The 26211-nt window shown below is 32.5% G+C and overlaps 2 protein-coding genes across 2 annotated transcripts in view; one reads left to right on the top strand and one right to left on the bottom strand.

The window, feature by feature from the left end:
• Positions 1–26211, top strand: part of LOC143049634 (centrosomal protein of 162 kDa-like) — a 247218-nt gene that overhangs the window by 74888 nt on the left and 146119 nt on the right. The gene's annotated exons all lie outside the window — the stretch shown is intronic.
• Positions 3893–12871, bottom strand: LOC143048759 (uncharacterized). The gene is made up of 4 exons (XM_076222631.1): positions 12793–12871; positions 10374–10603; positions 9226–9553; positions 3893–7254 (listed from the first exon to the last, which is right to left on the bottom strand). The coding sequence occupies exons 1-4, from the start codon at positions 12869–12871 to the stop codon at positions 4163–4165; spliced, it is 3729 nt and encodes a 1242-aa protein (XP_076078746.1). The 3' UTR covers positions 3893–4162.

Here is a 26211-nt window from a genome sequence, read left to right as displayed (position 1 = left end):
AATCACTCCAGTCAAATAAAACAAATCATTTTTAAGAGTAGACAAACAATTTGGTGAAAACAGTTTGTAAAAATCTTTTACGGTGTTAGAGATATAGCGATAACAAGAAAAAGTGGACGCGGGGAGATAACTCCTATAAGAATAAGTGTTCGGTCACACAGGGTGAGTTTTGAAACCCCCATTACTGTACAACATCATTGGCCAAACATCCATTCGATATGTTGTAAAACAAAAAAGCATCTCAGACGGCAGAAGAAAAAAAAATAAATTAAAAACCAATTGTTCAGAGAACAATTGAAGGTCTTTCAACCAGTAAGAATCTATTAAAAATGAAAATATCAAAACTTGATTTTAAATGTCAGTTGCAGCATCAAATGACAGGTTATTGTACGCTGATTCCAAAAATATATGATTTCTAAATAAAAAATATATAAAAAAGGGAGATACGTACGGTGACCTATAGTTGTTAATGTCTGTGTCATTTTGGTCTTTTGTGGATAGTTGTCTCATTGGCAATCATACCACATCTTCTTTTTTATAGATAATCTTTTACTTCCGGTTTAAAAAGTTTACTTACGGTATTGTTTGATAGAGTTTACTTGACACTGATTCCAAAAATATATGGTTCTATATACTTTTACATTGATTTAGTACCAAAAAATAGCTACTTCGGGTTTACAAAAGGTCACTTCCGGATGTTTTTTTTAAGGTCACATTGCTTACAACTTAATGCAAAAAGTCCCATGGCTTTATCATGTGTACATATGAGGTAAAATCAAAGGTCAAAATCTAGAACGTTAAATTAGCATATGACCTTGAGCTCAATTTCAAGGTCATAAACCAAGGACCTCAAATCAAAAGACTCTAGTCCTCTATTTTATATTGTTAATGAGTTATATTACCATACGTATGATATTAGATATAAAAAGGGGGAAAACTCGCGTCAAATGTCTACGTTCTCTTTCGACTAAAATTTATGTGTTACGACATGTCTTAATAATTTTGTGAAAATATTTTGTCAATATCTTATATAATTTCTGAAAATAAGAGATAACAAGCCAAAATCAAAATTTTAATCATGACCTTGACCTTTGACCTTGAGCTCATTTTCATTTTTTTGGACCAAGGTCCTCAAATAAAAAGACCCTAGGCCTCTATCACTTATGGTTTTCCAGTTAAAAATGCATATCACTTATATCAAATATAAATGGGGAAATAACTCTCATATGGAGTCTCCGGCTAGCTTCGGTCAAAATTTATCAAGTCATCCTGAGGATATAACGACCAATTTGGTAAAATAAATTTGTCGGTATCTTACACGGTTGCGAAGATTAAGCGGTAACAAAAAAAACAGTGTTCGGGGAGATAACTCTTACATGGAAAAGATTTTTGTTACGGGGTGTCAGTTTCAAAAGCGTATTAATTGTTCGATATCACATACCATATGTCTAAGCCACATCTTGCGAAACAAAAAAAAACAGCGAAGGAATGAAAAATTGGCGGAAGAAAAAAAATAATAATCAGAACAAAAGCAATAGGTCTTTCAACCGAAAAGGTTGAAAGACCTAAAAATAATCAGAAGAAAAACAAAAGGTCTTTCCACGAAAAGTGAAAAGACCTAATAAAGGTTTCATAACGAGTGAGAACTATATATCGCTGATATCATTTTTTTTAATTGAAGTTATATAACGAGAGTAATAGTCAAGTGATAGCTCTTTTATCAAATGAATGAAATAAACATAAAGCTTTATAATCACCAATTGCAATTTCAGAAATATTTATTTTCCGATTTTTTAAATACAACTAATAAAGAGATAATCGTAACGGCTCAAATAAACTCTTGGCTTTAAAGTCGATGTTGATTTTGCGTTAGTTGGACTTTGATTTCATATTGATTAAGCAAATGCATGGGAGAAGCTCACAAGAATACATGTAAGGTCCATTACTTAACTAAGCGGATTTATTTTAATTTTTCTTTTTTTCTTATTACCTTATAATTGACAGATTTTTTGTTCTGTCATCTACATGTATCACGTAACTCGGATTTTTTCCCTCTCAATCGATTAATGACATACTACTGTTGTCTTTATTCATACCGTTGTTTTAGAGTCCAGATCTTTATCTTTCCTCAGTTTTATATTAGTTTTTTTTTTAAATACGATTTGTTGGTCAACTATCAAGACTAAAAGGGGAAAGAATTAAGATCACAAACAAGAATCTCCCAAGAGTCTGAATTGGCCATCTGGTAAATCTATGCCATATTGATTTTGACTGCAATCCGTTATGTCTTCTTATTTGTACATCTTATTTAGTGAAATCTTTTGTAGAATTTGTATTGGTGATCATACGAACTGTTTACAGTTTTATACCCATCTATCAAAATTTTCCAGTAAGTAAAACAACCGTCATTTCAGGCCATTAAACCTTATAATCAATCTGGTGGTTCGGCGATATCGATCTAATTGTACAGAGCGGTTTTGCTATTTACTATTTCTCTTAGCTGTATTATAGTTTCAGTTTATAGTTTTTCTCTATCTTATTTTATTTTTGCCAAAACCACAAAAAAGTGTATGAAAACCATCACTTACGTGCAAATACTCTTACAAAAAGTCTACAAACTATTTTGTCAAAATATGTCTGATTTGTTAATCTTGTCTGATTGTAAATAATTTTCAGTCTATTTAAAGTGTTTATCAATCTTTCAAAGATTTCGGTCAGTGACATATTTGTTAGATCTTGTCTTCATGCTCATTTTTACTAATTCAAGTTTCTTTACATCTATTTTAGTTTTTTTCTCTCCAGATATTAGGCAACAACCGGTAAAAATCGTCATTAAAGTGTTACTACTCACCGAGTTTATACAAATATGAGCTACACGAAGGATGCCACATTTGGAGCAGGTGCTTCCCTGCCGGAGCACCTGCTCTCACCCGAGTGTTTGGTAGGGTTCGTGTTGCTCAGTCTTAAGTTTTAAATGTTGTGTTTTGTGTACTGTTGTTGATTTTTCTTTTTTTTGCTTTTTTAGGTATGACGTTGTCAGTTTTTTTTTCGACTTTTCGACTTATGAGTTTGAATGTCCCTTTGGTATCTTTTACCTCTTTAGTCCTCAGAAGATATTAACAATTTGACCTATTCATAGATCTTAACTTGTGTATAATTGTTGTCACTTCCTATCCATCATATTTTTTCAGATATTGGACAAAAACGCAACATAGGTACAAATCGTCGTTTAATGCCACAACTATAACAGGAGGTTCGACATGATTTCGACAGTGTTGGTTTATTTGTAGATATTTTTTCAGCGATCAATTTTGCTAATTATAGATTTCTGTCTATTATAGATTTTTCAGATATTATGCATAAACGGTTAAAATTAATAAAAATCATTATCAAAGGGCAATAACTCCAATATGGAGTCGTCTGACATTTCGACAATGCTGACTTATTTGTAGATCTTATCTTGCTGGTCATTACGCTCATGTCAGGTTCTATCTATGTATTATAATTTTCTGACATTAGGATAAAACGACTTTGTGATGGCAAGAACTCAAATGGCCTTTTCGGCAGTAAGCTTAAACCTGTATCAATAATCCTTCACATATTTGAGAACCCGTCGTTAATCAGGGACCTCGTCAATGTTTTGTTATTTTGGTATTTGGTGTGTATGTCAATTCTTTGATTGTTTCTTTTAATTTATTTACAATTTTTTATCAACTTAAATGACCCAGGATGATTGAGATCAAGACATGTTTTATACATCAACTGTCTTTTCTGTTGAAAATTGTATGTTTCCCCCTAGAGGTCGTTTGGTTGACGTTAAGCAATCAACAATCAATAATCTTTTGGTTGATGGTTTCCAATTTTAGCAATAAATCACATCCAACATCCCCCTTTATTCATTGGATTTATAAAATCAATTCTGACATAAATCATGTACATCAACATGTCAAAAAGTTTATATTGCATTATTTTGATCATTGTGAAATAAAACCGTTAAGTTATATTTGAAGTGATAGTGGTCACTCAGTTCTTGAATCACTGTTATCATGGATGTGCATTAGAATTATATTGATTGTTTGTTCCATATCGCTAATAAATGTACAATATGTGTATAATTTTCTCTTCCAACAAGATACAATGGGGTCATTCCTGAAATTTGATGTTACAATCTGTTTTGTTTTAATAACAATTCAACAACATCGGCATGACCTCGATAACGTGCTATAAATATGGGGGATAATCCTGTATTTGTACACTTATTGATGTCTGCCTGATTGTTTATTAACATCTGAACTACCTCCGTATGGCCTTGGTAACAAGCAATGATCAGAGGTGACTCTCTAGTATATCTAAACTTATTAGTGTCTGCCTTATTGTTTATTAAGATATGAACTACTTCAGTATGTCCTTCCTTACAAGTAATGTACAGAGGTGATGCTCCAGTATATGTACACTCATTAATGTCTACCTTATTGTTTATTAACATCTTAACTACTTCAGTATGTCCTACCTGACAAGCAATGTACAGAGGTGATGCTCCAGTATTTCTACACTTATTAATGTCTGTCTTATTGTTTTTTAACATCTTAACAACTTCAGTATGTCCATCCTGACAAGCAATGTACAGAGGTGATACTTCTTCATCCTTACACTTATTAATGACTGCCTTATTGTTTATTAACATCTGAACTACTTCAGTATGTCCTCCCTGACAAGCAATATACAGAGGTGATACTTCTTCATCCTCACATTTATTAATGTCTGCCTTATTGTTTATTAACATCTTAACTACTTCAGTATGTCCATTCTGACAAGCAATGTACAGAGGTGATTCTCCAGTATCTCTACACTTATTAATGTCTGCCTTATTGTTTATTAACATCTGAACTACTTCAATATGTACATTCTGACAAGCAATGTACAGAGGTGATGCTCCAGTATCTCTACACTTATTAATGTCTGCCTTATTGTTTATTAACATCTGAACTACTTCAGTATGTCCATTCTGACAAGCAATGTACAGAGGTGATTCTCCAGTATCTCTACACATATTAATGTCTGCCGTATTGTTTATTAACATCTGAACCACTTCAGTATGTCCATTCTGACAAGCAATGTACAGAGGTGATTCTCCAGTATCTCTACACATATTAATGTCTGCCGTATTGTTTATTAACATCTTAACTACTTCAGTATGTCCATTCTGACAAGCAATGTACAGAGGTGATTCTCCAGTATCTCTACACATATTAATGTCTGCCGTATTGTTTATTAACATCTGAACCACTTCAGTATGTCCATTCTGACAAGCAATGTACATAGGTGATTCTCCAGTATCTCTACACATATTAATGTCCGCCGTATTGATTATTAACATCTTAACTACTTCAGTATGTCCATTCTGACAAGCAATGTACAGAGGTGATACTTTTGTATCATCACACTTATTAATGTCTGCCTTATTTTTTATTAACATCTGAACTACTTCAGTATGTCCGTTCTGACAAGCAATGTTCAGAGGTGATACTTCTTTATTTGTACACTTATTAATGTCTGCCTGATTGTTTATTAACACCTTAACTACTTCAGTATGTCCTTCATGACAAGCAATGTTCAGAGGTGCTTCTCCAGTATCTCTACACTTATTAATGTCTGCCTTATTGTTTATTAACATCTTAACTACTTCAGTATGTCCTTTCTGACAAGCAATGTACACAGGTGATGCTTCGTTATCCTTACACTTATTAATGTCTGCCTTATTGTTTATTAAAATCTTAACTACTTCAGTATGTCCTTCCTGACAAGCAATGTGCAGAGGTGTAACTTCTTTATCATTACACGTATTTACGTCTGCCTTTATGTTTATTAACATATGAACTACTTCAGTATATCCATATGCAGATGATATGTAAAGAGGTGATACTTTATCAGTTTTACGACAATGGTTTACATTACTGACACAATGATGTATACACCATTTAACAAAATCAATATCTCCTTTAAAACAACATAGTGTCAATGGAGTACTTTTGTTATCAATGTCATATAAACTGGACAATTGTTTTTGTTGTGATATTGCTAAGCCTTTTATATGTACTAGGAATTGTTGTCTGAAGATACAATCGTCCATATTGATGTTACAGAAGACATCCACTACCTTTCCTCTTGACCAGTCATCTATCATTCTGTGTATATACATTTGCTGATATCTCGTTGGTACAATAATTGTCAATTCATCATTATTGCTTTTTCTTTCAAATGAAAACCGTTCACGAATAAAACGACTGTGAGCATTTTTAATTAAACAATAAATCATCACACTGCCAAAGTAAAAAGCAAGAAAGTCAAACAGTTTATCATGTATAGTTCTGTAGACTTCACCATCCTTTCTGATATATGTATGTGCAAGTGAATCCAGCTCATCACGTAAAACCAATCGTGACGTTCCTTCCAACACTTTACAAGCTTCATACGTGTTCTTTATAATTGTTTTGATGTTTTCATCCACATGTTCAGTAAGCCATTCTTCTTTCAACTGATTATTAAACATTACACATAGAGCAAGTGCACAGTATTTGACATGTGCTCCCTCTGTCTGTAATTTATCTATCTCTTCTTTGTAAACTGTAAATGGATTTGTAAAGACATTTACAATGTTCAGTTTTGGATTTTTGCTGTATAATTGACACAAAAGAGGAAAACAGTCAAACATGTCATACAAATCACTGATATCAGAAGCGTATGTTTTCAGGTAAGATTCAGCAATGCATTGTTTTTCTGTTTTAGATAAACACATATCGGCAGACTGAAGATTGCATTCACATGCTTGAAAGAATGACAATGATTCCATTTGCCTATCTTTATAAACCTGTAGTCTACAAGACATAATTAACTTCACTGGTTTCTTTTCTACTAATGCTTTGATTTTGTCCATCAAATTTTTCCAGTTTTCAAACTTCATTGGATTTAAACTATATGTTCCACAAAAATCATCCACTACAAACACTATCTTTCTAATTGGATTGTACCACTTGATGATTTCCTTAGGATTTGATACTGGTAAAATCTCATACCCTTCATTTTGCATCTGTAAAGCCACGTGACGCACCAATGATGATTTTCCACTACCAGAACTTGCTGTGACAACAACACAACCATTTTCTTTAATGCACTTTAATACACATTTTGCTCCGTTTGTTTCTATAAATGTTTTGTCATCTTTTTTCCAATTTTCTAATTCCTCATTAATTTGTTCTGAAAAAGAAGAATTGACAATTCTTTGAATACTTATTTATTAAGATAAAAGTTAAGGAATGCTTGACATATATGGTAAAAAAATATTGCTTGTCAAATGGTATAGACAAAAGGCTAGACATATGGTATGGACAAAAGGCTTGACCAAAGACACCAAAGGGACAGTCAAACTCAGAAATTTAATGTCTGGTATAGACAATTAAATTTATATATGTTATAAACAACTGACATGACTCATGGTGTTGACAATTGACTTGACATATGGTATGGACAATTGACTTGAGATATGGTATGGACAATTGACTTTACATATGGTATGGAAAATTGACTTGACATATGGTATGGACATTTGACTTGACATATGGTATGGACATTTGACTTGACATATGGTATGGACAATTGACTAGGCATATGGTATTGACCATTAACTTGAAACATAAGGTATGGACAATTGACTTGACATAAGGTATAGACTTTTGACTTGACATATGGTATGGATATTTGACTTGACATATTTTATGGACAATTGACTTGACATATGGTATTGACATTTGACTTGACATAAGGTATGGACCATTAACTTGGCATATGGTATGGACAATTGACGTGACGTATGGTATGGACAATTGACTTGGCATATGGTATGGACAATTGACTTGACATATGGTATGGACATTTGACTTGACATATGGTATGGATATTTGACTTGACATATGGAAATGTATGGTATGGACATTTGACTTGACCTCTGGTATGGACAATTGACTTGACATATGGTATGGACATTTGACTTGACATATGGTATGGACAATTGACTTGAGATATAGTATGGACGATTGAATTGGCATACGGTATGGCCAATTGACTTGACATGAGGTATTGACAATTGACTTGACATAAAGTATGGACAATTAACTGGACATATGGTATTGACAATTGACTTGACATATGGTATTGACAATTGACTTGACATATGGTATAGACATTTGACATGACATAAAGTATTGACAATTGACTTGACATAAGGTCTTGACATATGGTATTGACAATTGCCTTGACACGTGGTATATAGACAATTGCCTTGACACGTGGTATATAGACAATTGACTTGACATATGGTATAGACAATTGACTTGACCTATAGTATTGACAATTGACTTGACATATGATATTGACAATTGACTTGACATATGGTATTGACAATTGACTTGACATAAGGTATGGGTAATTGACTTGACATATGGTATGGACAATTGACTTGACATATGGTATAGACAATTGACTTGACATTTGGTATTGACAATTGACTTGACATATGGTATTGACAATTGACTTGACATAAAGTATTGACAATTGACTTGACATAAGGTATGGACAATTTATTTGACATATGGTATGATCTTTTGAATTGACACATAGGAAGGACTATAGAATTACCCGATTAACATTATTACTCCACATAGCTTATCTAATTTGTAATATAAAAAAACCTCTAGGGTTTTTTGTTTGCAGTCATAGAATCCTGAAACTTCAAAGCATAAGGAATCTTTACTAAATGATACAAAATAATTCAGCTATCAAATCATGTGAATATCCTTGTCTAAACTAAGTTGACTCTATCTACCTTGTTTGCATTGTTAAGCATATAAATGTTTTTCCTGTTTTGATTTATGCATTGAACATGTTCAGTTAAACTATCTAAACTACATGTAAATACGCTAAGAATGATTCTTGCAAAAACAAAATTCAATTGCTAATATTATTTCAGAGTGTTATTTTCCCCTCCTAATATTTATGATAAATCCAACATACAATGACGTAATCCGGTAATATTTTCAAAATTTTACTGGATTGAAAAATCGATAACATTGAAAATATAGAAGAACTTCAAGAAGCTGTTTGTATAAGGACCCATGAATAACCAGTATAGTACTACCTTATATCTTCTTGTAATACTATTATAATATATACCTCTTATGTTCCAGGGTATTGGGTCTTTTAAAATCTCTGTGAGTTTTGCGTGTTCATTTTGTAAAGTTCTATGGGAATTCTTCAGACCTATCAGATTTTTTGTAGTGCTTGAGTGTTCTGTTTGCAATGTACTGTGGGAATCTTGCAAATCTCTAAGATTTTCCCTGATGGTTGAGTTTTCAATATCCATTGTTCGTCTCAGTTCCTTCATTTCTTCCTGTGATTGTTTGATTTCCAGCATAATTTCCTGGTTAGACTGATCTACAATTTTCACCTTTAGCTCTTGACACTCTTGATTCATTGGCACACCACCCAATCGACTTATAGCCTGTAAATAAATATTTCAAAGAGTTACAATAAACAGAGCTGCAATCTTTATAAATAAGTAGTAATTATTTTGGGTCAGGTATAGATTTTAAATATATCATGATGAAAAAAACCTCAGGAAATATATGTCCAAGGAAGAGAAGTAAAAAACATATGCCAACATTTGAGTCAATTAATTGCAATTGTGACCAATTTATAATAAGATGATGTCTTTGCACTAAACTTACTGGATGATTTGTACTGATTGATATCTTAGTCTGGGAAGCACAATATATTTCATGTATCAGTTTATTAGTATAAGTTGTCAGTACTGTATGTACTTTTCAATGTGCTTTTTTCTTTACTCTTACCATATTTTTGTTGTGTCTATCTGATGAGTCAATCCCTTTTCAACTGATTTTCTATAGTTTGGTGTAATGTTATTCTGTTACATAAATTACATGGTTGTTTTTTGCCATGGCGTTGTCAGTTCATTTTAGGACTTAGGAGTTTAGTATCTTTTGCCTCTCTTTTACACTACTGAGACGGACTGAGTGTTCACAAACTTGTTTAACAATACCACAATCTTTACATGTCTATCCCAAATCAGGAGCCATCAATTTAGTGGTTTTCTGTGATCGCTGTCTAAAACTTTTGTTTCATTTGTTGTTGCATTAATAAACTGGGTTGTTTGTTTTCTTTTTAACATTGTTTTCATCAAGCCTTGACTTTTTATAGTTTACTTTACAGTATGGGTTTTTCTCATTGCTGAAATTGTACAGACCTACAGTTGCTAGGTACGACATTATACAACATTATTATTTTATTAAGAATTTACTTACATCTGCTACACTTGTCCATACTGTATTGAAATCAACTGTTGACATAGTGTTACTATCATGATGAGCTAATATATTTCTGTACCATTTGATCCTGGCAAGATCAGACCCAGGAGTTGTCTCCCCTGGTAGTGGTAGACTGTCATATCCCTTGATTGGTGGATTGACAGATGTCAAGTTTCTGATCAAACAGATCATCAATGTTACATCAAAAGCTTTGGAATCAGGTACACCTGTATCAAAAGACATTGAACGTCAACAGTTATTCATATCACTAAATACAGAATCGCCCAAGTAAATGTAACTGATATATAAATTCATACAGCACCATGTATGTAATACAAATTTAATGAAATTCACCATGTACTACATCTAGATGAGAAACTTTCTGTCAATCAGTGTCCATTCATAAGCATGAAAACGCTTTGACGAAATCTTGTCAAATTTAGATATCTGTTGTTTCCTGTGACTAAATGAAGGTCAATTTCTATTTTCACGAATTTAACTGTTCTCGTTGTTGCGTTGTAGACCTTTCAGTAGCAAAATTAATTTTTATTTTATGAATTTGAGTTATTTCTCTTTTGAACAGAAATTAATAATTAATTTCTATGTCCTTTGGTCTCTTGTTTATTTTGAGTTATTTCCCCTTAAACAGATATATTATTTATAAAGCCTTGGTCACACCTTAACGGATAGCTCGAACGGATGCGAAACGGATAACAGGATAAATTGTTGAGTGTCATGAATTCTTATTATTCATTTTCGATCTTAGGTAAAATGTTAGGATAAGGGCACTATCACTATCGAGTAGGTTACAAGTGATATTTAACAGTACACCAGATATACTTTACCCTTAAATTTTAGAAATATAATATACAAGGGAAAAAATCTTAAAATAGACAGGTTATTTCGCATTATTTGTCAAGCAAGATTTATGCCCTTAAATTGTTGGATATTTGTACAGTATCTGTATTCACTAGATCAAATAGTGCTTGTGTTTACCTAAAGTCTGTTAATTTTTTCAGTAAATACTTTTATCATGTGGAAATCTGTACTTCAGTAGTCCTAGGCTCGACAAATTACATCTGATTGAATTAACTTTAGTTTAAATTTGTTATGTTGCCAATTGAATCTCCCTTTCTATTTTTTTTTTTAATCTTTAAAAACACAACATGTAGAAATATCTCCACATATATTTACTCAAAAGAGAACAAAACTAATGACTACAATGACAATAATCAGCATCAGGTTCCGTGTGGTAAAACTTTTGTATGGATACATGATATCATGTTTATTACTCATACTAAGCCAGTTGTACAGATTTATGGAAAAAGACGGATAATTTCTGCAACAAATGTTAAGGACTACAGTGACGATGATCAGCATCAGCATCAGTTTTCTTGTCAATGTTGTAAAATATGTGTATGGATAAGCTAATATGAAGCACTTTTTAAAAATTATTACATAGTCTTGTTATGTGCGGAGAGTGATTTTATTCTATGTTTTTGGTACAAGTGTTATCGTTTACCTAGGAACTTGTACATACATTATGACACACCCTCTAGTATTGGTTAATATACATGTCAAATGTCAATATAAATTTTGAAAACATAACGGTTTAAAAGATGTAGAGCAGACGATATATACCATTCGACATGTGGTTGTCAACTGAAATCAAAAATTTTAACCTTGAAGTTTGACCCAAGGAGTTATACAAACATTATGAGACACCCTCTGTTGTTGGTTAATATACATGTCAAGTATAAAGTATGAAATTATAAGGGTTCCCATGAAACAGAGCGGACACAATTTGTTACAAACTGGTCACTATAGTAGTGTGACCTGCCACTAGGCGGGACCTTAATAAATACATTGCCCACACAACCTAACATTACGGGGCCACAAGTGGAGCAGGATCTAGTGGCGTAGCTAGACTGATGTCGAAGTTGAATATAAGCCCAATTGGCAGGAGGTCTGGGGGCCGCTTAAGGCTTGAAGGTTCTTCGGAAAGGTAAGTAGATCCGATCTACTTACCTTTTCGAAGAACCTTCAATCGCCCCCTGTAAAAAAAAAATGAATGTTTTCCTGTGTTTTGCATTCTGTTGTTCAATGTTGTTTATTTGTTTAGCTTATTATTTTGTTTTTGCCATGGTATTGTCAGTTTGTCTTTGACTTATGTTGTTGGATACTTATAAGCAAAGTTAGGCCACAACATCTGTATCTTAATCAGATTAACAAACCTAAAAGGAAGCTAAACTACAATACCGTAGACATATAAAATACTTACCATTTTTTGGAGACGACAGATTCCACTGAGTCTGATTCAAGATTCTCTTTAAATACAAGTCGTAGAGAGTATTGTAGTTTTTATTCAATGTTGATGGGAGATAGGTAGGTGGAAATGCCTTGTCAAAGACAGTACGGACTGCTCTTGGTGACACTCCTTTCAATAACAAGGCTAATCGGATATAATTCTCTTCTTCTTCTAAAAGAGGTGCCATTATTCAAGAAATTCTTCTGATTGTCAATACGTAACTAAATCATTTTTACTTTATGTTCCATGTTGTATTGAAAAAGATACAAGTCTATTACATATCAATTATAAAGAAAGCATTAAAAATAAATTGGAAATGTGTCCATGAGACACAGATGATGCCCCCGCTTGCATATCATATAAAGTTATAAAGGGACATAACTGAAGAACCGTAAAAGTGACGCTACCCAAATTTGTACTTGATCTGAGTGTTGTTGTAAAAAGTACTGTGTATTACTTTTATAACATTTGGTTGAGGCAAACTAAAGTTAGAGAATGGAAACAAAAATAAATCAGCAATTTTTCCATTTGTAAAGGGGCATTACTCAAGAACGGTTAAAGTGACACCACCAAAATTCAAACTTGATCTGTATTTTGTGGTAATAAGTCTTGCGTATAATTAGTTTCATAAAAGTTTTAAAGAACTTAATTGGATGACAATTTTCACTCGGATAAAATATTTTCAAGCCATTTTAATGTTAAAATGTATGAATGGACTAGCGCCAGATTATCTTACAAGTAAATTTACTGCATGCAGTGATCTATATAGTTATTCTCTTAGGTCAACAACATCTGGACATCTTCATATACCAAGGCCAAAGTCTGAATACTTCAAAAAGACTTTTCAATATTCTGGTCTAATCATTTGGAATAATTTGCCAAATGATATAAAGGATTTCAGACATATAGAAAGCTTTAAGATGAAATGTGCTAATCTCTTTATCATAAAACAAAATGAGTAGACAAACTTTTTTTAGGACATTCTTGCCATGCTAGTTCTACAGTCTGTTTTCATGCTTGTGTATATATATTTTTTATTGTGTACATATCTATTGATTATTGTACGTTCTATATGCATTGATTGTTATATGAATTATTCATTTAAATGTGTGAAGGCCTTGTGTGAGATTAACAATTGTATGTCAAATGAGTTACCTTCGTTAAATAAAGAATTTATTATTATTATTATTATCATTATAACATTTGGTTGAGGTAAACTAAAGTTTGAGTACTGAAATCAACTTTTTGACGGATGGACCTAACAGACAGACAAGGGTAAAACTTAATGCCCCCTCCGCTACCACAGGGGCAAAAAAATGTGTCAAGATTACAAATTTGCCTAAAAAATAAAATATTTGCCAAATGTCTGTAATGTAATTACCAGATTCCGCATATCTGCCTGTAATATTTGCCACTTGTAATTACAAGATAATAGCTATAACACAGGTAATTACTAGATTACAAAGTTTCATGAAATATTTGCTACATGTAGTCACCAGATTACAAATTTTCCTGAAATATTTGCTACATGTAGTCACCAGATTACAAATTTTCCTGAAATATTTGCTACATGTAGTCACCAGATTACAAATTTTCCTGAAATAATTGCTACATGTAGTCACCAGATTACAAATGTTCCTGAAATATTTGCTACATGTAGTCACCAGATTACAAATGTTCCTGAAATATTTGCTACATGTAGTCACCAGATTACAAATGTTCCTGAAATATTTGCTACATGTAGTCACCAGATTACAAATTTTCCTGAAATATTTGCTACATGTAGTCACCAGTTTACAAATTTTCCTGAAATATTTGCTACATGTAGTCACCAGATTACAAATTTTCCTGAAATAATTGCTACATGTAGTCACCAGATTACAAATGTTCCTGAAATATTTGCTACATGTAGTCACCAGATTACAAATGTTCCTGAAATATTTGCTACATGTAGTCACCAGATTACAAATGTTCCTGAAATATTTGCTACATGTATTCACCAGATTACAAATTTTCCTGAAATATTTGCTACATGTAGTCACCAGATAACAAATGTTCCTGAAATATTTGCTACATGTAGTCACTAGATTACAAATGTTCCTGAAATATTTGCTACATGTAGTCACCAGATTACAAATTTTCCTGAAATATTTGCTACATGTAGTCACCAGATTACAAATTTTCCTGAAATATTTGCTACATGTAGTCACCAGATAACAAATAGTTCAAACACATTAGGATATACTTTTCAAATCCATTGCTTCAAAACATTTAAAAAAACATCAGCAGTTTATCATTTATATGGCTAACTTCCATCAACTTATGATAAAGAATGCATTTATATGGTTAGCCAAGCAAAACTTATCTGACTGATTTGGTTTACACATGTTTTGATCATACTTATGATACTATGAATTAAGGCGAATTTGGAAGTATACTTAATTCCACGCTTCTAGCGAAATTTAAGATAAAAATGTGTGTCGTTAGTTACACAAGTAATGTCCCCTACTACAAGGACAGGAAATAGGCACATGAAAGAAAAATGACTATGTGCGGTCTATCATGAGTCCAAACAAGTATTCCTGTGCTATCTTGTAATAAAACTTCAAAGAAATTATGAGAATGATTCCAATCAGAAATCTGAGTATACTATTGTGCGTTAGTCTGACTCTATTGCCACTGTTTTTTTTCGTTTAGACAAGCAGGAGGAGCAGGTACACAATATGACTTCAAACTGACTGGTTTTAATTTCAACAGAAAGTGAAACGCTTAAACAACAAATTTATAACCAAATAAACAAACTAGAAGCACTCAAGAACCTGTGTTGCTCACCTTGGTCTATATGCATATTAAACAATGGACACAGATAAATTCATGGCAAAATTGTGTTTTGGTGATGGTGATGTGTTTTAAATTCTTACTTTACTGAATATTCTTGCTACTTACAATTATATCTATCTACAATGAACTTTTCCCATTAGTAACAGAGGAAATTATTTTGTAAAAATTTACAAAAATTTACCAAACTAATGAAAATTGTTAAAAATTGACTATAAAGGGCAATAACTCCTTAAGGGGTCAACTGACCATTTTGGTCATGTTGACTTATTTGTAGATCTTACTTTGATAAACATTATCCAAAATTAACAATAACCAAAAACGGCAAAATTTCTTTAAAAATTACCAATTGGGGGGCAGCAACCCAACAACCGTTGTCCAATTCATCTGAAAATTTCAGGACAGATAGTAGTTTCAGAGGAGAAGATTTTTGTAAAAGATTCCAATTTTTTTTATAAATTGGTAAAACATGACTATCAAGGGCAACAACTCCTTAAGGGGTCAACTGATCATTTTAGTCATATTACCTTATTTGCAGATCTTACTTTGCTGAACATTATTGCTGTTTTACAGTTTATCTCTATCTATAATAATGTTCAAGATAATAGCCAAAAATAGGTATAATTTCCTCAAAATTGCCAATTCAGGAGCAGCAACCCAATAACCAGTTGTCCGATTCGTCTGAAAATTTCAGGGCAGATAGATCTTTACGTGATAAACAATTCTACCATGCGTCAGATTTGCTCTAAATGCTTTGGTTTCAGAGTTATAAGCCAAAATCTATATTTTACCCCTATGTTCTATTTGTAGCCATGGAGGCCATCTTGATTGGTTGGCCGGGTATCGCCACACTTTTTTTAAACTAGATACCCCAATGATGATTGTGGCCAAGTTTGGTTTAATTTGGCAAAGTAGTTTCAGAGGAGAAGATTTTTGTAAAAGCTAACGATGGACGACGTACGACGGTTGCAAAGTTATAAGAAAAGCTCACTTGGCCCTATGTGCCAGGTGAGCTAAAAAACAGTGACAATTCTGCTTCTAGTCATATCAAACTCAGAATTGCTCCCTAAATATTATTTGAAAAATCATAGTTTCACTTTTGTATGAAAATCACAGTGTCGCATAAATGTGTAGGTTACAAATAATTACTGGTATATTGCATGTTAATTTGTGTCTTGAACTAGAAAGACGTTAGACTATGTCTCGTTTTTTATGCAATTGAAAATTTAGGATACTTTATATTTATGTGAAAAGTATTAAATACACTACAGGGTGATCAACTACTACTGCAACATTTATCGAAGAACAATTTAAAGCTAATAGCAACAACAAAAACCAGATTCAATCCACAAAACATTGCACAGAAACTAAGAATTGAGCACTGTGACATTAATCTCAGAATAAGTCAAATCAATGTCATCAAAAGTTCTCAAGGTGCAGAAAAGAAACAGCTAGGAGTCAATTTTTGGGAAAAGTAAAATCTAAATTTAGAACCATGGTTGAAACTGAGCTTTCTAAAAAGCTATGGACTGCTTCGCTCTACCCTAATTTAAGGTAATATGTGTGCATGTGGTTGTTAATTAGTATTGGATTGAATGTGGCATTTTTAGATATCTATTGATAAAAAATGGATGTACTTTAAGAGTGTGCGTTTTACACCCATGCTTTTAAAATTCTAAATTTCTTGTTGAAAATTAAAATAATTATAAATAGACACGACTCTTGAGGTGTGCCTTTCTGGAGGTGTGCCTAGATTGTCAGAAGTTATTAACTTCAGATAATGCATTTTTGTAAACATTGTATATGAACATTGTTTAGCAGTGCAAATCGTGCAAATTGCAGAGATAAAAAGCAAATAAACACGTATTAATATTTGATATTTCAATATTGAATTTATCTGTGAAATGTATGCATAATAAAACGAACCTGAATTAATGACAGTTGATCGGAACTGAAATACACATAGTCATTTTTCAAAAACTTAATATACAGTTAGATTCAGCATATTAAAGAACCCCAAGAATTCAAGAATAAAACCCCATTGAAATTGTTTGACCAAGAAATAAGCAATTTATACAAAGTATTAATAGAAAAGTATTGTTTTTGGCCCCTTTTTGCCCCCTAATTCCTAAAAAGTTTGGGCCATAACCCCCAAAATCATTCCCAACCTTCCTTTTTTTGGTAAGGAATCGTGTGGTACAATTTCAGAAAGATCCATACACTTATACACAAGTTATTGTCCTGAAACTAAAAAAATGCTTATTTTTGGACCCTTTTTGGACCCTACTTCCCAAATGTTTTAGGCAATTACCCCCAAACTCAATTCCAGCTTCCCCTTTGTTATATTGAACCTTGTAGTACAATTTCAGAAAGATCCATACACTTATTATGACAAGTTATTGTCATGAAACTAGAAAAATGCTTGTTTTTTTTCACCTATTTTGCCCCTAATTCCTAAAATTTGGAGGCAATTACCCCCAAAATCAATCCCAGCATTCCCTTTGTGATATGGATCCTTGTGGAACAATGTCAGAGAGATCCATACACTAACACACAAGTTATTGTCTGGATTAGTTACAAAAATGTTTATGTTTGGCCCCTTTTTGGCACCCAATTCCTTAACTGTTGGTTCCATAACCCCCAAAAGCAATCCCAACCTTCCTTTTGTGGTATTGAACCTGATGGTAAAATTTCATAGAGGTCCATTCACTTAAACTAAAGTTATTGTGCGAAAACCAATGTGTCTTGGGACGACGACGACGACAACAACGACGCCAACGTCATACCAATATATGATAAAAATAGCAAAATGTCCTTAAAATTACCAACTCAGGGGCAAACCCAACAATGGGTTGTTGGATTCTTCTGAAAAATTTAAATCTAATGCTTTAGTTTCAGAGATATAAGCCAAAAACTGCATTTTACCCCATGTTCTATTTTAAGCCATGTCGGCCATGTTGGTTTGCAGGCGGGGTCATCAGACACATATATGGGTCATTTTCAAAATTGAAATTTGAAATTGAAAAATTTATTAAAAGTTACTTATTCAAACAACCCTCTACATTATAAGCAAATCAAAACAAACAGTACTTTAAGAACAACATATTAAAAGATGCAATCTTAATGATGTCATACAAGAATATCTTGAAACATTTTTTGATCGGTGGTACAATATTTTGTCTATCCTGTTACCATTTTCAAAAGAAATTTTGGGTTATTAAGAAAAGGTTTAGATAAAATGTTAAGCTTGTTTTACGTTACCAATTAGATGGTTTTCAAGAGAATAAACTTCTATATATATTCATTCTGTAAAATAATAGATTATTTGCCAATTTTCTAGGTTGTACTGAAAAATGGCTCTAAAAATTGGTTTTCAAAGGTTGTAAAAATTACTACCAGTAATGCAAGTCTAAGACAGCAATTTATATTGTTCGGCCTTTTTTCACCCTTTCAAATAAATCCAACATCAAGTAAATCGCTCATAAGTTAATTTACTTTTCTCTTTATTTTGTTGGTAACAGGAACGTACGTTTCTGATATATCACTATATAAAAGTCTATCCTGTTACCTTTTTGTCTATCCTGTTACCGATATCAGTATTGCACTTGCAAATGCTTAATTCGGAAGATTAAGACGTTATAACCTTAAAATGAGTTCAAACAATAATATATTCCATTCGTTTTCAACCTACATGTTAAAATAAAAAAATGTAACGACGTTTTTGTCTATAATTGTCTATCCTGTTACTCTAACCATAGCAACCATAGTAACTGCAGGATAGACATAACAGGATAGACAAATTTCTTCGTTTTTGATTGTTGTTGTGAAATAACTACTCCCTTTGGTGAAGTGATTATGGCTTTCTATTGTGACTTTGGTTTCCAACACGTTATTGCACTTTTTACAACCATACTGTTAGTGTAATTAATCAAAATGGTTGGTAACAGCATAGAAATGAAAAAAAGTACGCTCTATTTTTTTCACTAAATGTCTTGAAATTTCTTTTCTCTACACTGTCGTTCAAGAAACGAGGCGTTTTAAATGTAAAGATTACTCTGCATTTTGAAATCAACACTGACTGATTCAATATTCATAGGGGGAATAATTTAACGACTGATTTAAGTAAAGGTAACCTTCTGTACGCTGATTGAATTTAGTTTGTAGATAGTCTGTAACATACAATGATAAAGAAGCTACGAATTTTCGTTAGAATTATAATTAACGTTCTTAAGAAGTCCCTTTTGCAGATATCAAGGCTATCAGAAAATCGGAAAAAAGTCATTTGAAATGTGTTTTTCCGACAATGTACGCACACAAATACCCCCAAAATCTGACTTAAATGCAGTTTAATCTTATCAAAATAGATGTAATGTGTGTTTATTATTAATGTTCTGAATCACAAATCCGAGAAGCTTTCATTTAAACCATTACAACTGAAATTTCCATTAGAAATACAAATTTTAGCGAGTGTACTGAAAATTCGACATTTTTTTTAAATGACCCATATACAATGTACCCTAGTGATGATTGTGGTAAAGTTTGGTTAAATTTGGGCCTTTCGTTTCAGAGAAGCAGATTTTTGTAAAGGTTAACAAACGACAACGACGGACGGACGGCGGACGCCAATTGATGAGAAAAGCTCACTTGACCTTTCAGGTCAGATGAGCAAAAAAAAACAGATCTTCCTTAAACTGTGGCAGACAGTTGTCTGACTTGCAATCATTCCACATCTCCTTATGTTGATATTATATTAAAAACCAGATGCTCCGCAGGGTGCAGCTTTATACGACTGCAGAGGTTGAACCCTGAACGGTTGGGGCAAGTATGGACACAACATTCAAGCTGGATTCAGCTCTAAATTTGGATTGTGATTAAATAGTTGACACAGCATAGGTTTCGGACACAGAATGAATGTGGTCTAATGAACTTAAAATATTTCTTTTGCCTTTGAGCAATTCACTATGCTGTTGAATATTAATCCTCTCAAAAAAATGTTTGAAGAAATTTTCTTTTTATTTATGAAATCTGAAATGAGAAAAATTTAACCCCCCTCCCCCCCATTTTTCTCACATCCCCCTTTCCCTTTTTCCAAAACTGATCTCAATTCAAATTTCTAATGGAGTTTTCAACAATAACTACTCATTTAAATACATCATAAAATATTAAAATGTAACAAAAGGTGCTTGTTATCACTGAATGGTAAAGATTGTTTTAATTTATCAGTTGGTAGTAAAAGTGAATATACATTGTATATTGTATAAAACAATGCATTAAGTTGATTCAACTACTATTCTGGACAAAGAAAGATAACTCCAATCAATTGAAAATTTCTTGCTATTGCACAATATTGTGCAATTAGATATGTCTTGCTATTGTGTAATACTGTGCAATTGAAAATATTTGCTATCGCACAATACTGTGTAATTGAAAATTTCTTGCTATTGCACAATTCTGTGCAATTGAAGATTTTTTTCTATTGCTGAATACTGTACAATTGAAAATTTCTTGCTATTGCACAATACTTAATATAATAATTTTGGATCCTGATTTGGGCACATAATCAAAAATCTAAGTACATATGTTTAGATTCAGCATATCAAAAAAGCCCAAGAATTCAATTTTTTTTAAAATCAAACTTAGTTTAATTTTGGACCCTTTGAACTTGATGTAGACCAATTTGAAAACGGGACTGAAAATTAAGAATCTACATACACAGTTAGATTCGGCATATCAAAGAACCACAATTATTCAATTTTTGATGAAAGCAAACAAAGTTAAATTTTGGACCCCGATTTGGACCAACTTGAAAACTGGGCCAATAATCAAAAATATAAGTACATTTTTAGATTCAGCATATCAAAGAACCCCAAGGATTCAATTTTTGTTAAAATCAAATTAAGTTTAATTTTGGACCCTTTGGACCTTAATGTAGACCAATTTGAAAACGGGACCAAAAATTAAGAATCTACATACACAGTTAGATTCGGCATATCAAAGAACCCCAATTATTCAATTTTTGATGAAATCAAACAAAGTTCAATTTTGGACCCTTCGGGCCCCTTATTCCTAAACTGTTCAGACCTCAACTCCCAAAATCAATCCCAACCTTCTTTTTGTGGTCATAAACCTTGTGTTTAAATTTCATTGATTTCTATTTACTTATACTAAAGTTATGGTGCGAAAACAAAGAATAATGCTTACTTGGGCCCTTTTGTGGCCCTTTATTCCTAAACTTTTTGAACTAAAAGTCCCAAAATCAATCCCAACCTTCCTTTTGTGGTCATAAACCTTGTGTCAAAATTTCATAGATTTCTATATACTTAAACTAAAGTTATAGTGCGAAAACCAATAAAATGCTTATTTGGGCCCTTTTTGGCCCCTAATTCCTAAACTACTGGGACCAAAACTCACAAAATCAATCCCAACCTTCCTTTTGTGGTCATAAACCTTGTGTTAAAATTTCATAGATTTCTATTCACTTTTACTAAAGTTAGAGTGCGAAAACTAAAAGTATTCGGACGACGACGCAGACGACGACGTCAACGTGATACCAATATACGACCAAAAACTTTTCAATTTTTGCGGTCGTATAAAAATGCATTTGCATTAGATACAGGCACACCAATTTGTATGGCTCTATACAAAAGGTAAACTCGTATAGCATTACATAATGAACAGTCTTCTGGCCAACTTCTGAAGCAAGGTTGTTGGCTCTCCAAATTTTCCCGAAGTCCTGAGTTTATTGCTGAATTTTAGCATTACACTATACACAATGCTATAGAATTACAATATACAATACGGCTATAGCATTACAATATATACACAATGCTAAGGCATAACACAGGCGATGATCTGTGCAACGGGAAGTTATATTAAAAAAACTATCTCTTTTATTTTGCTGAATTTCATATGCGGATTCTTCTATAGACCTTATTACAGCCATAAAAAATCTCAAGATAATAATTATGCATATGCAGATTTCTTATATTTTGGGAGTCGTACATCATGATCATGTGGATATTTAACAAATAATGGTACAAGAAATTATTTCCTTTGTTACTGAAACTCCAGCAAACATTATATCATGCTTTGTCGTGTATTCAAAAAAAAGGAAGGGGATTGAGACAAGAAATTTTAAAATTATAGCTGTGTCATGTGCACGTGTGTGAACCTGACAAATAGAATGGGTTTCTCCGTAAGAACTTGTATAGCGCTAGAAATGATCAAAATGAAAAGATGCAGAAAATTATATTTACTTTTTTCAAATACAAACACAGATAAGATTTAACAAATAAGACATGTAAACGCAATCCCAATAATTATAACCGAAGTTTTGAATATGTATAAAATAATTCCGTCAACGCTGTGCTAACCTGAACAATTTCTCACTCGATATTTGGAAGACTAATTTAATAAGTTTTGCAAAACTTCTTTCTGAATCCCATATATTTGAATTTCATGTAATATTATAATACTCTATTGTTGTAATTTTTCATTAATAAATACTGTTTAAACAACACTTGATATTTGTTTCATAATTATTAGAACAAATTCACAAATACAAACATTTAAAAAAAGATATTGAACCCTGTCTATTCTAGAAAAGATGGAGTTAAAGTCTTTATAGAGGAATTTTCTTTCACAGTATATATATATATATATACATGGTATATTTATTTGCCAATTTGCATTTTTTTTTGCAGCAGAAATATCCTTAAAAATTAGTCAGTTTATTTCCTAATCAATCGATTATACTTTAGCATTTGCAATGCTTAGGAAAATGTGTTACGCACACTCATGATTTGAGTTTATACGATACTTTACCGTATAATAGCGCTATAGAGTAGACATTATCATGATTATGGTGACGTTGCAGTAGACACCAATAACGTCGCCAAATATTTTTTAATTTTCCGCTAAAAATCAAACTTCCAGAGGATATAGCTTGAAAACTAGCACGGTTGCTACCGACTTCCTTTGCACAAATGGATTTGTCTTCATTTTTTGAATCGCAGATTTTTTTTTAAATTCTGTGGACCAATGAATTTAAGAAAATCTTCATAAAGTAAAAATATCTGCCATTTTTATGATTTTCCCTATATAATGTGTACTTTGTCTTTCTGCATATCATGTGTTTTTACAAGCAGAATCCACATGTAATATTACATATATACTTCCCCTTAATATCCTTTGTTTCCGCAAGGTTATAAATGTATAAACAAGAGGCTCTCAAGAGCCTGAATCGCTCACTTTAATTTTTTTGCTTAAATCTTTCATCAATGATTATTTTGGGTTTTCAATTTATATAAATGGTTCTGTCATATCTTCTTCAAAAGCAAAAACAAGAGTGGACACACTGAAATGTCTCGTTTGTCTCATGTTCATAATATAATTTATGATGAAAGTATAAAAAAACATTGTATACCCCAAGCATTACATTATTGCTGTTTACAGTTTATCTACATCTATAATAATATTCAAGATAATAACCAAAAACAGCAAAATTTCCTTAAAATTACCAATTCAGGGGCGGTAACCCAACAACGGATTGTCCGATTCATCTGAAAATTTCAGGGCAGATAGATTTTGACCTGATAAACAATTTACCCCCCATGTCAGATTTGCTCTAAATGCTTTGGTTTTTGAGTTATAAGCCAAAAACTGATTTTAACCCCTATGTTCTATTTTCAGCCATGGGGGCCATCTTGGTTGGTTGGCCGGGTCATTGGACACAATTTTTAAACTAGATACCCCAATGATGATTGTTGCCAAGTTTGGTTCAATTTGGCCCAGTAGTTTCAGAGGAGAAGATTTTTGTAAAAGATAACTAAGATTTACGGAAAATGGTTAAAAATTGACTATAAAGGGCCATAACTCCTAAAGGGGTCAATTGACCATTTCGGTCATGTTGACTTATTTGTAAATCTTACTTTGCTGAACATTTTTCCTGTTTACAGTTTATCTCTATCTATAATAATATTCATGATAATAACCAAAAAAAGCAAAATTTCCTTAAAATTACCAATTCAGGGGCAGCAACCTAACAACGGGTTGTCCAATTCATCTGAAAATTTCAGGGCGGATAGATTTTGACCTGATAAACAATTTACCCCCCATGTCAGATTTGCTCTAAATGCTTTGGTTTTTGAGTTATAAGCTAAAAACTGCATTTTACCCCTATGTTCTATTTTTAGCCATGGCGGCCATGTTTTTTTGATGAAATAGAAATTAAAACACAAACTTTATTCTAAATACCCTAGGAATCAATCAGATGAAGTTTGGTTTGAATTGGTTTCAGAGGAGAAGATCTTTGAAATAGTTTACGACGGACAGACGACGACGACGGACGGATGACGACGGACGCCAAGAGATGGCAAAAGCTCACGTTTCCTTTTAGGAAAGGTGAGCTAATACAAAGAGATGTTGGGTATGTCAATGAGACACAATGCATACACAATAATCACTAAAATTAATATATCAGCAAAATCTACATGATCTATATTAAACTTTAACTCAACTTAAAATTTCTATTACGTGTAGTTGTGTATTATACATCTATAAATTTTAAGTCTGATTAAATATCTAATATAGCATAGTTTCTGACACAGAATGAATGTGGTATACTTAATAAATACTCAATAATTCAGAATTGGACATTTACCAATTATGGTCCAATACCCAAGTTCTAAATACATGGTTGAGATCAGCATGCATATAAAGAAACCCTTGGCAAGCCTAGCCAAGATCAGATGTTCATTTCATAATTGGGTCTATGTTATAGGCTTGTAAAGACAAGTAGATGAACTTAACATAAGTAATGCATCTTTGAACTGAAGAAGAGAATGTAGGGTTTAACAATGAATATCAAATATCATGTATAGGTGTTACCGTTTTGAAAACAAACCCACTAAAATACACGCTGAAAATGGGCAAAATTTCATGTTATGTTGTTTCATTTAAAATAACACTGTTTTTATCAATTGATAGTTAATAAGTGCAGGCCTGTAGCCAGGAATTTTCAAGGCGGGGTTATTTGGACTCACGAACTCGACTTTAACAGTCACAATTTGAACAGAACGTTGACTTTAACAGTGCTATTTGTTTTCAAGGGGGGTTCGTCCGAACCCCCGAACCCCCGGCTACAGGTATGAAGTGAACTTAATTTGAACTACATTATTGGTTCACTGTTATCAGTAAGTGCTCAGACATAAACAAGTCGATTTCTGTGTTTGACTTAAAGAAGTCAAAACATGTATTTATTATAAAAATGTGTTTTCAATTTTAGACTTATTTAAGTCACAAAATTACAGACTTGTTTAGGTCTATTTATGTTGATGAAAAAACTTAACTTGACTTGGTGGTCAAAGTACGACACCTATGACAGCATAAACCTGTCTGAGAGTTCACAAGGACTTGAGCTATCTATATTTAATTATCTAATCCTTACTAAACACAGATGTTTTACCTCATTAAGTGTGGATCCAGGTGGCTGCATTGTAAGGTTAATTAACATGATTCGCCCATTTTTTAGCCTCTCATTCATATTTTTCTTTAGAAGACAAAGCATTGGCTTTCAATGTTGTCATTATTTGATTTAGATGCATGACCTTTTTATAAATATGCGTGGGTCTTGAAGTTAACCAATTTTGGTAACTTATTGACTTGTAGGAGTCGATATTTGCAACTTTT

This window comes from Mytilus galloprovincialis, chromosome 10 (assembly GCF_965363235.1).
Source record: "Mytilus galloprovincialis chromosome 10, xbMytGall1.hap1.1, whole genome shotgun sequence".
Taxonomy (NCBI): Eukaryota; Metazoa; Mollusca; class Bivalvia; order Mytilida; family Mytilidae; genus Mytilus; species Mytilus galloprovincialis.
The sequence above is the reverse complement of the archived record's forward strand: the minus strand, read 5'-3'. Positions and strand labels throughout refer to the sequence as shown.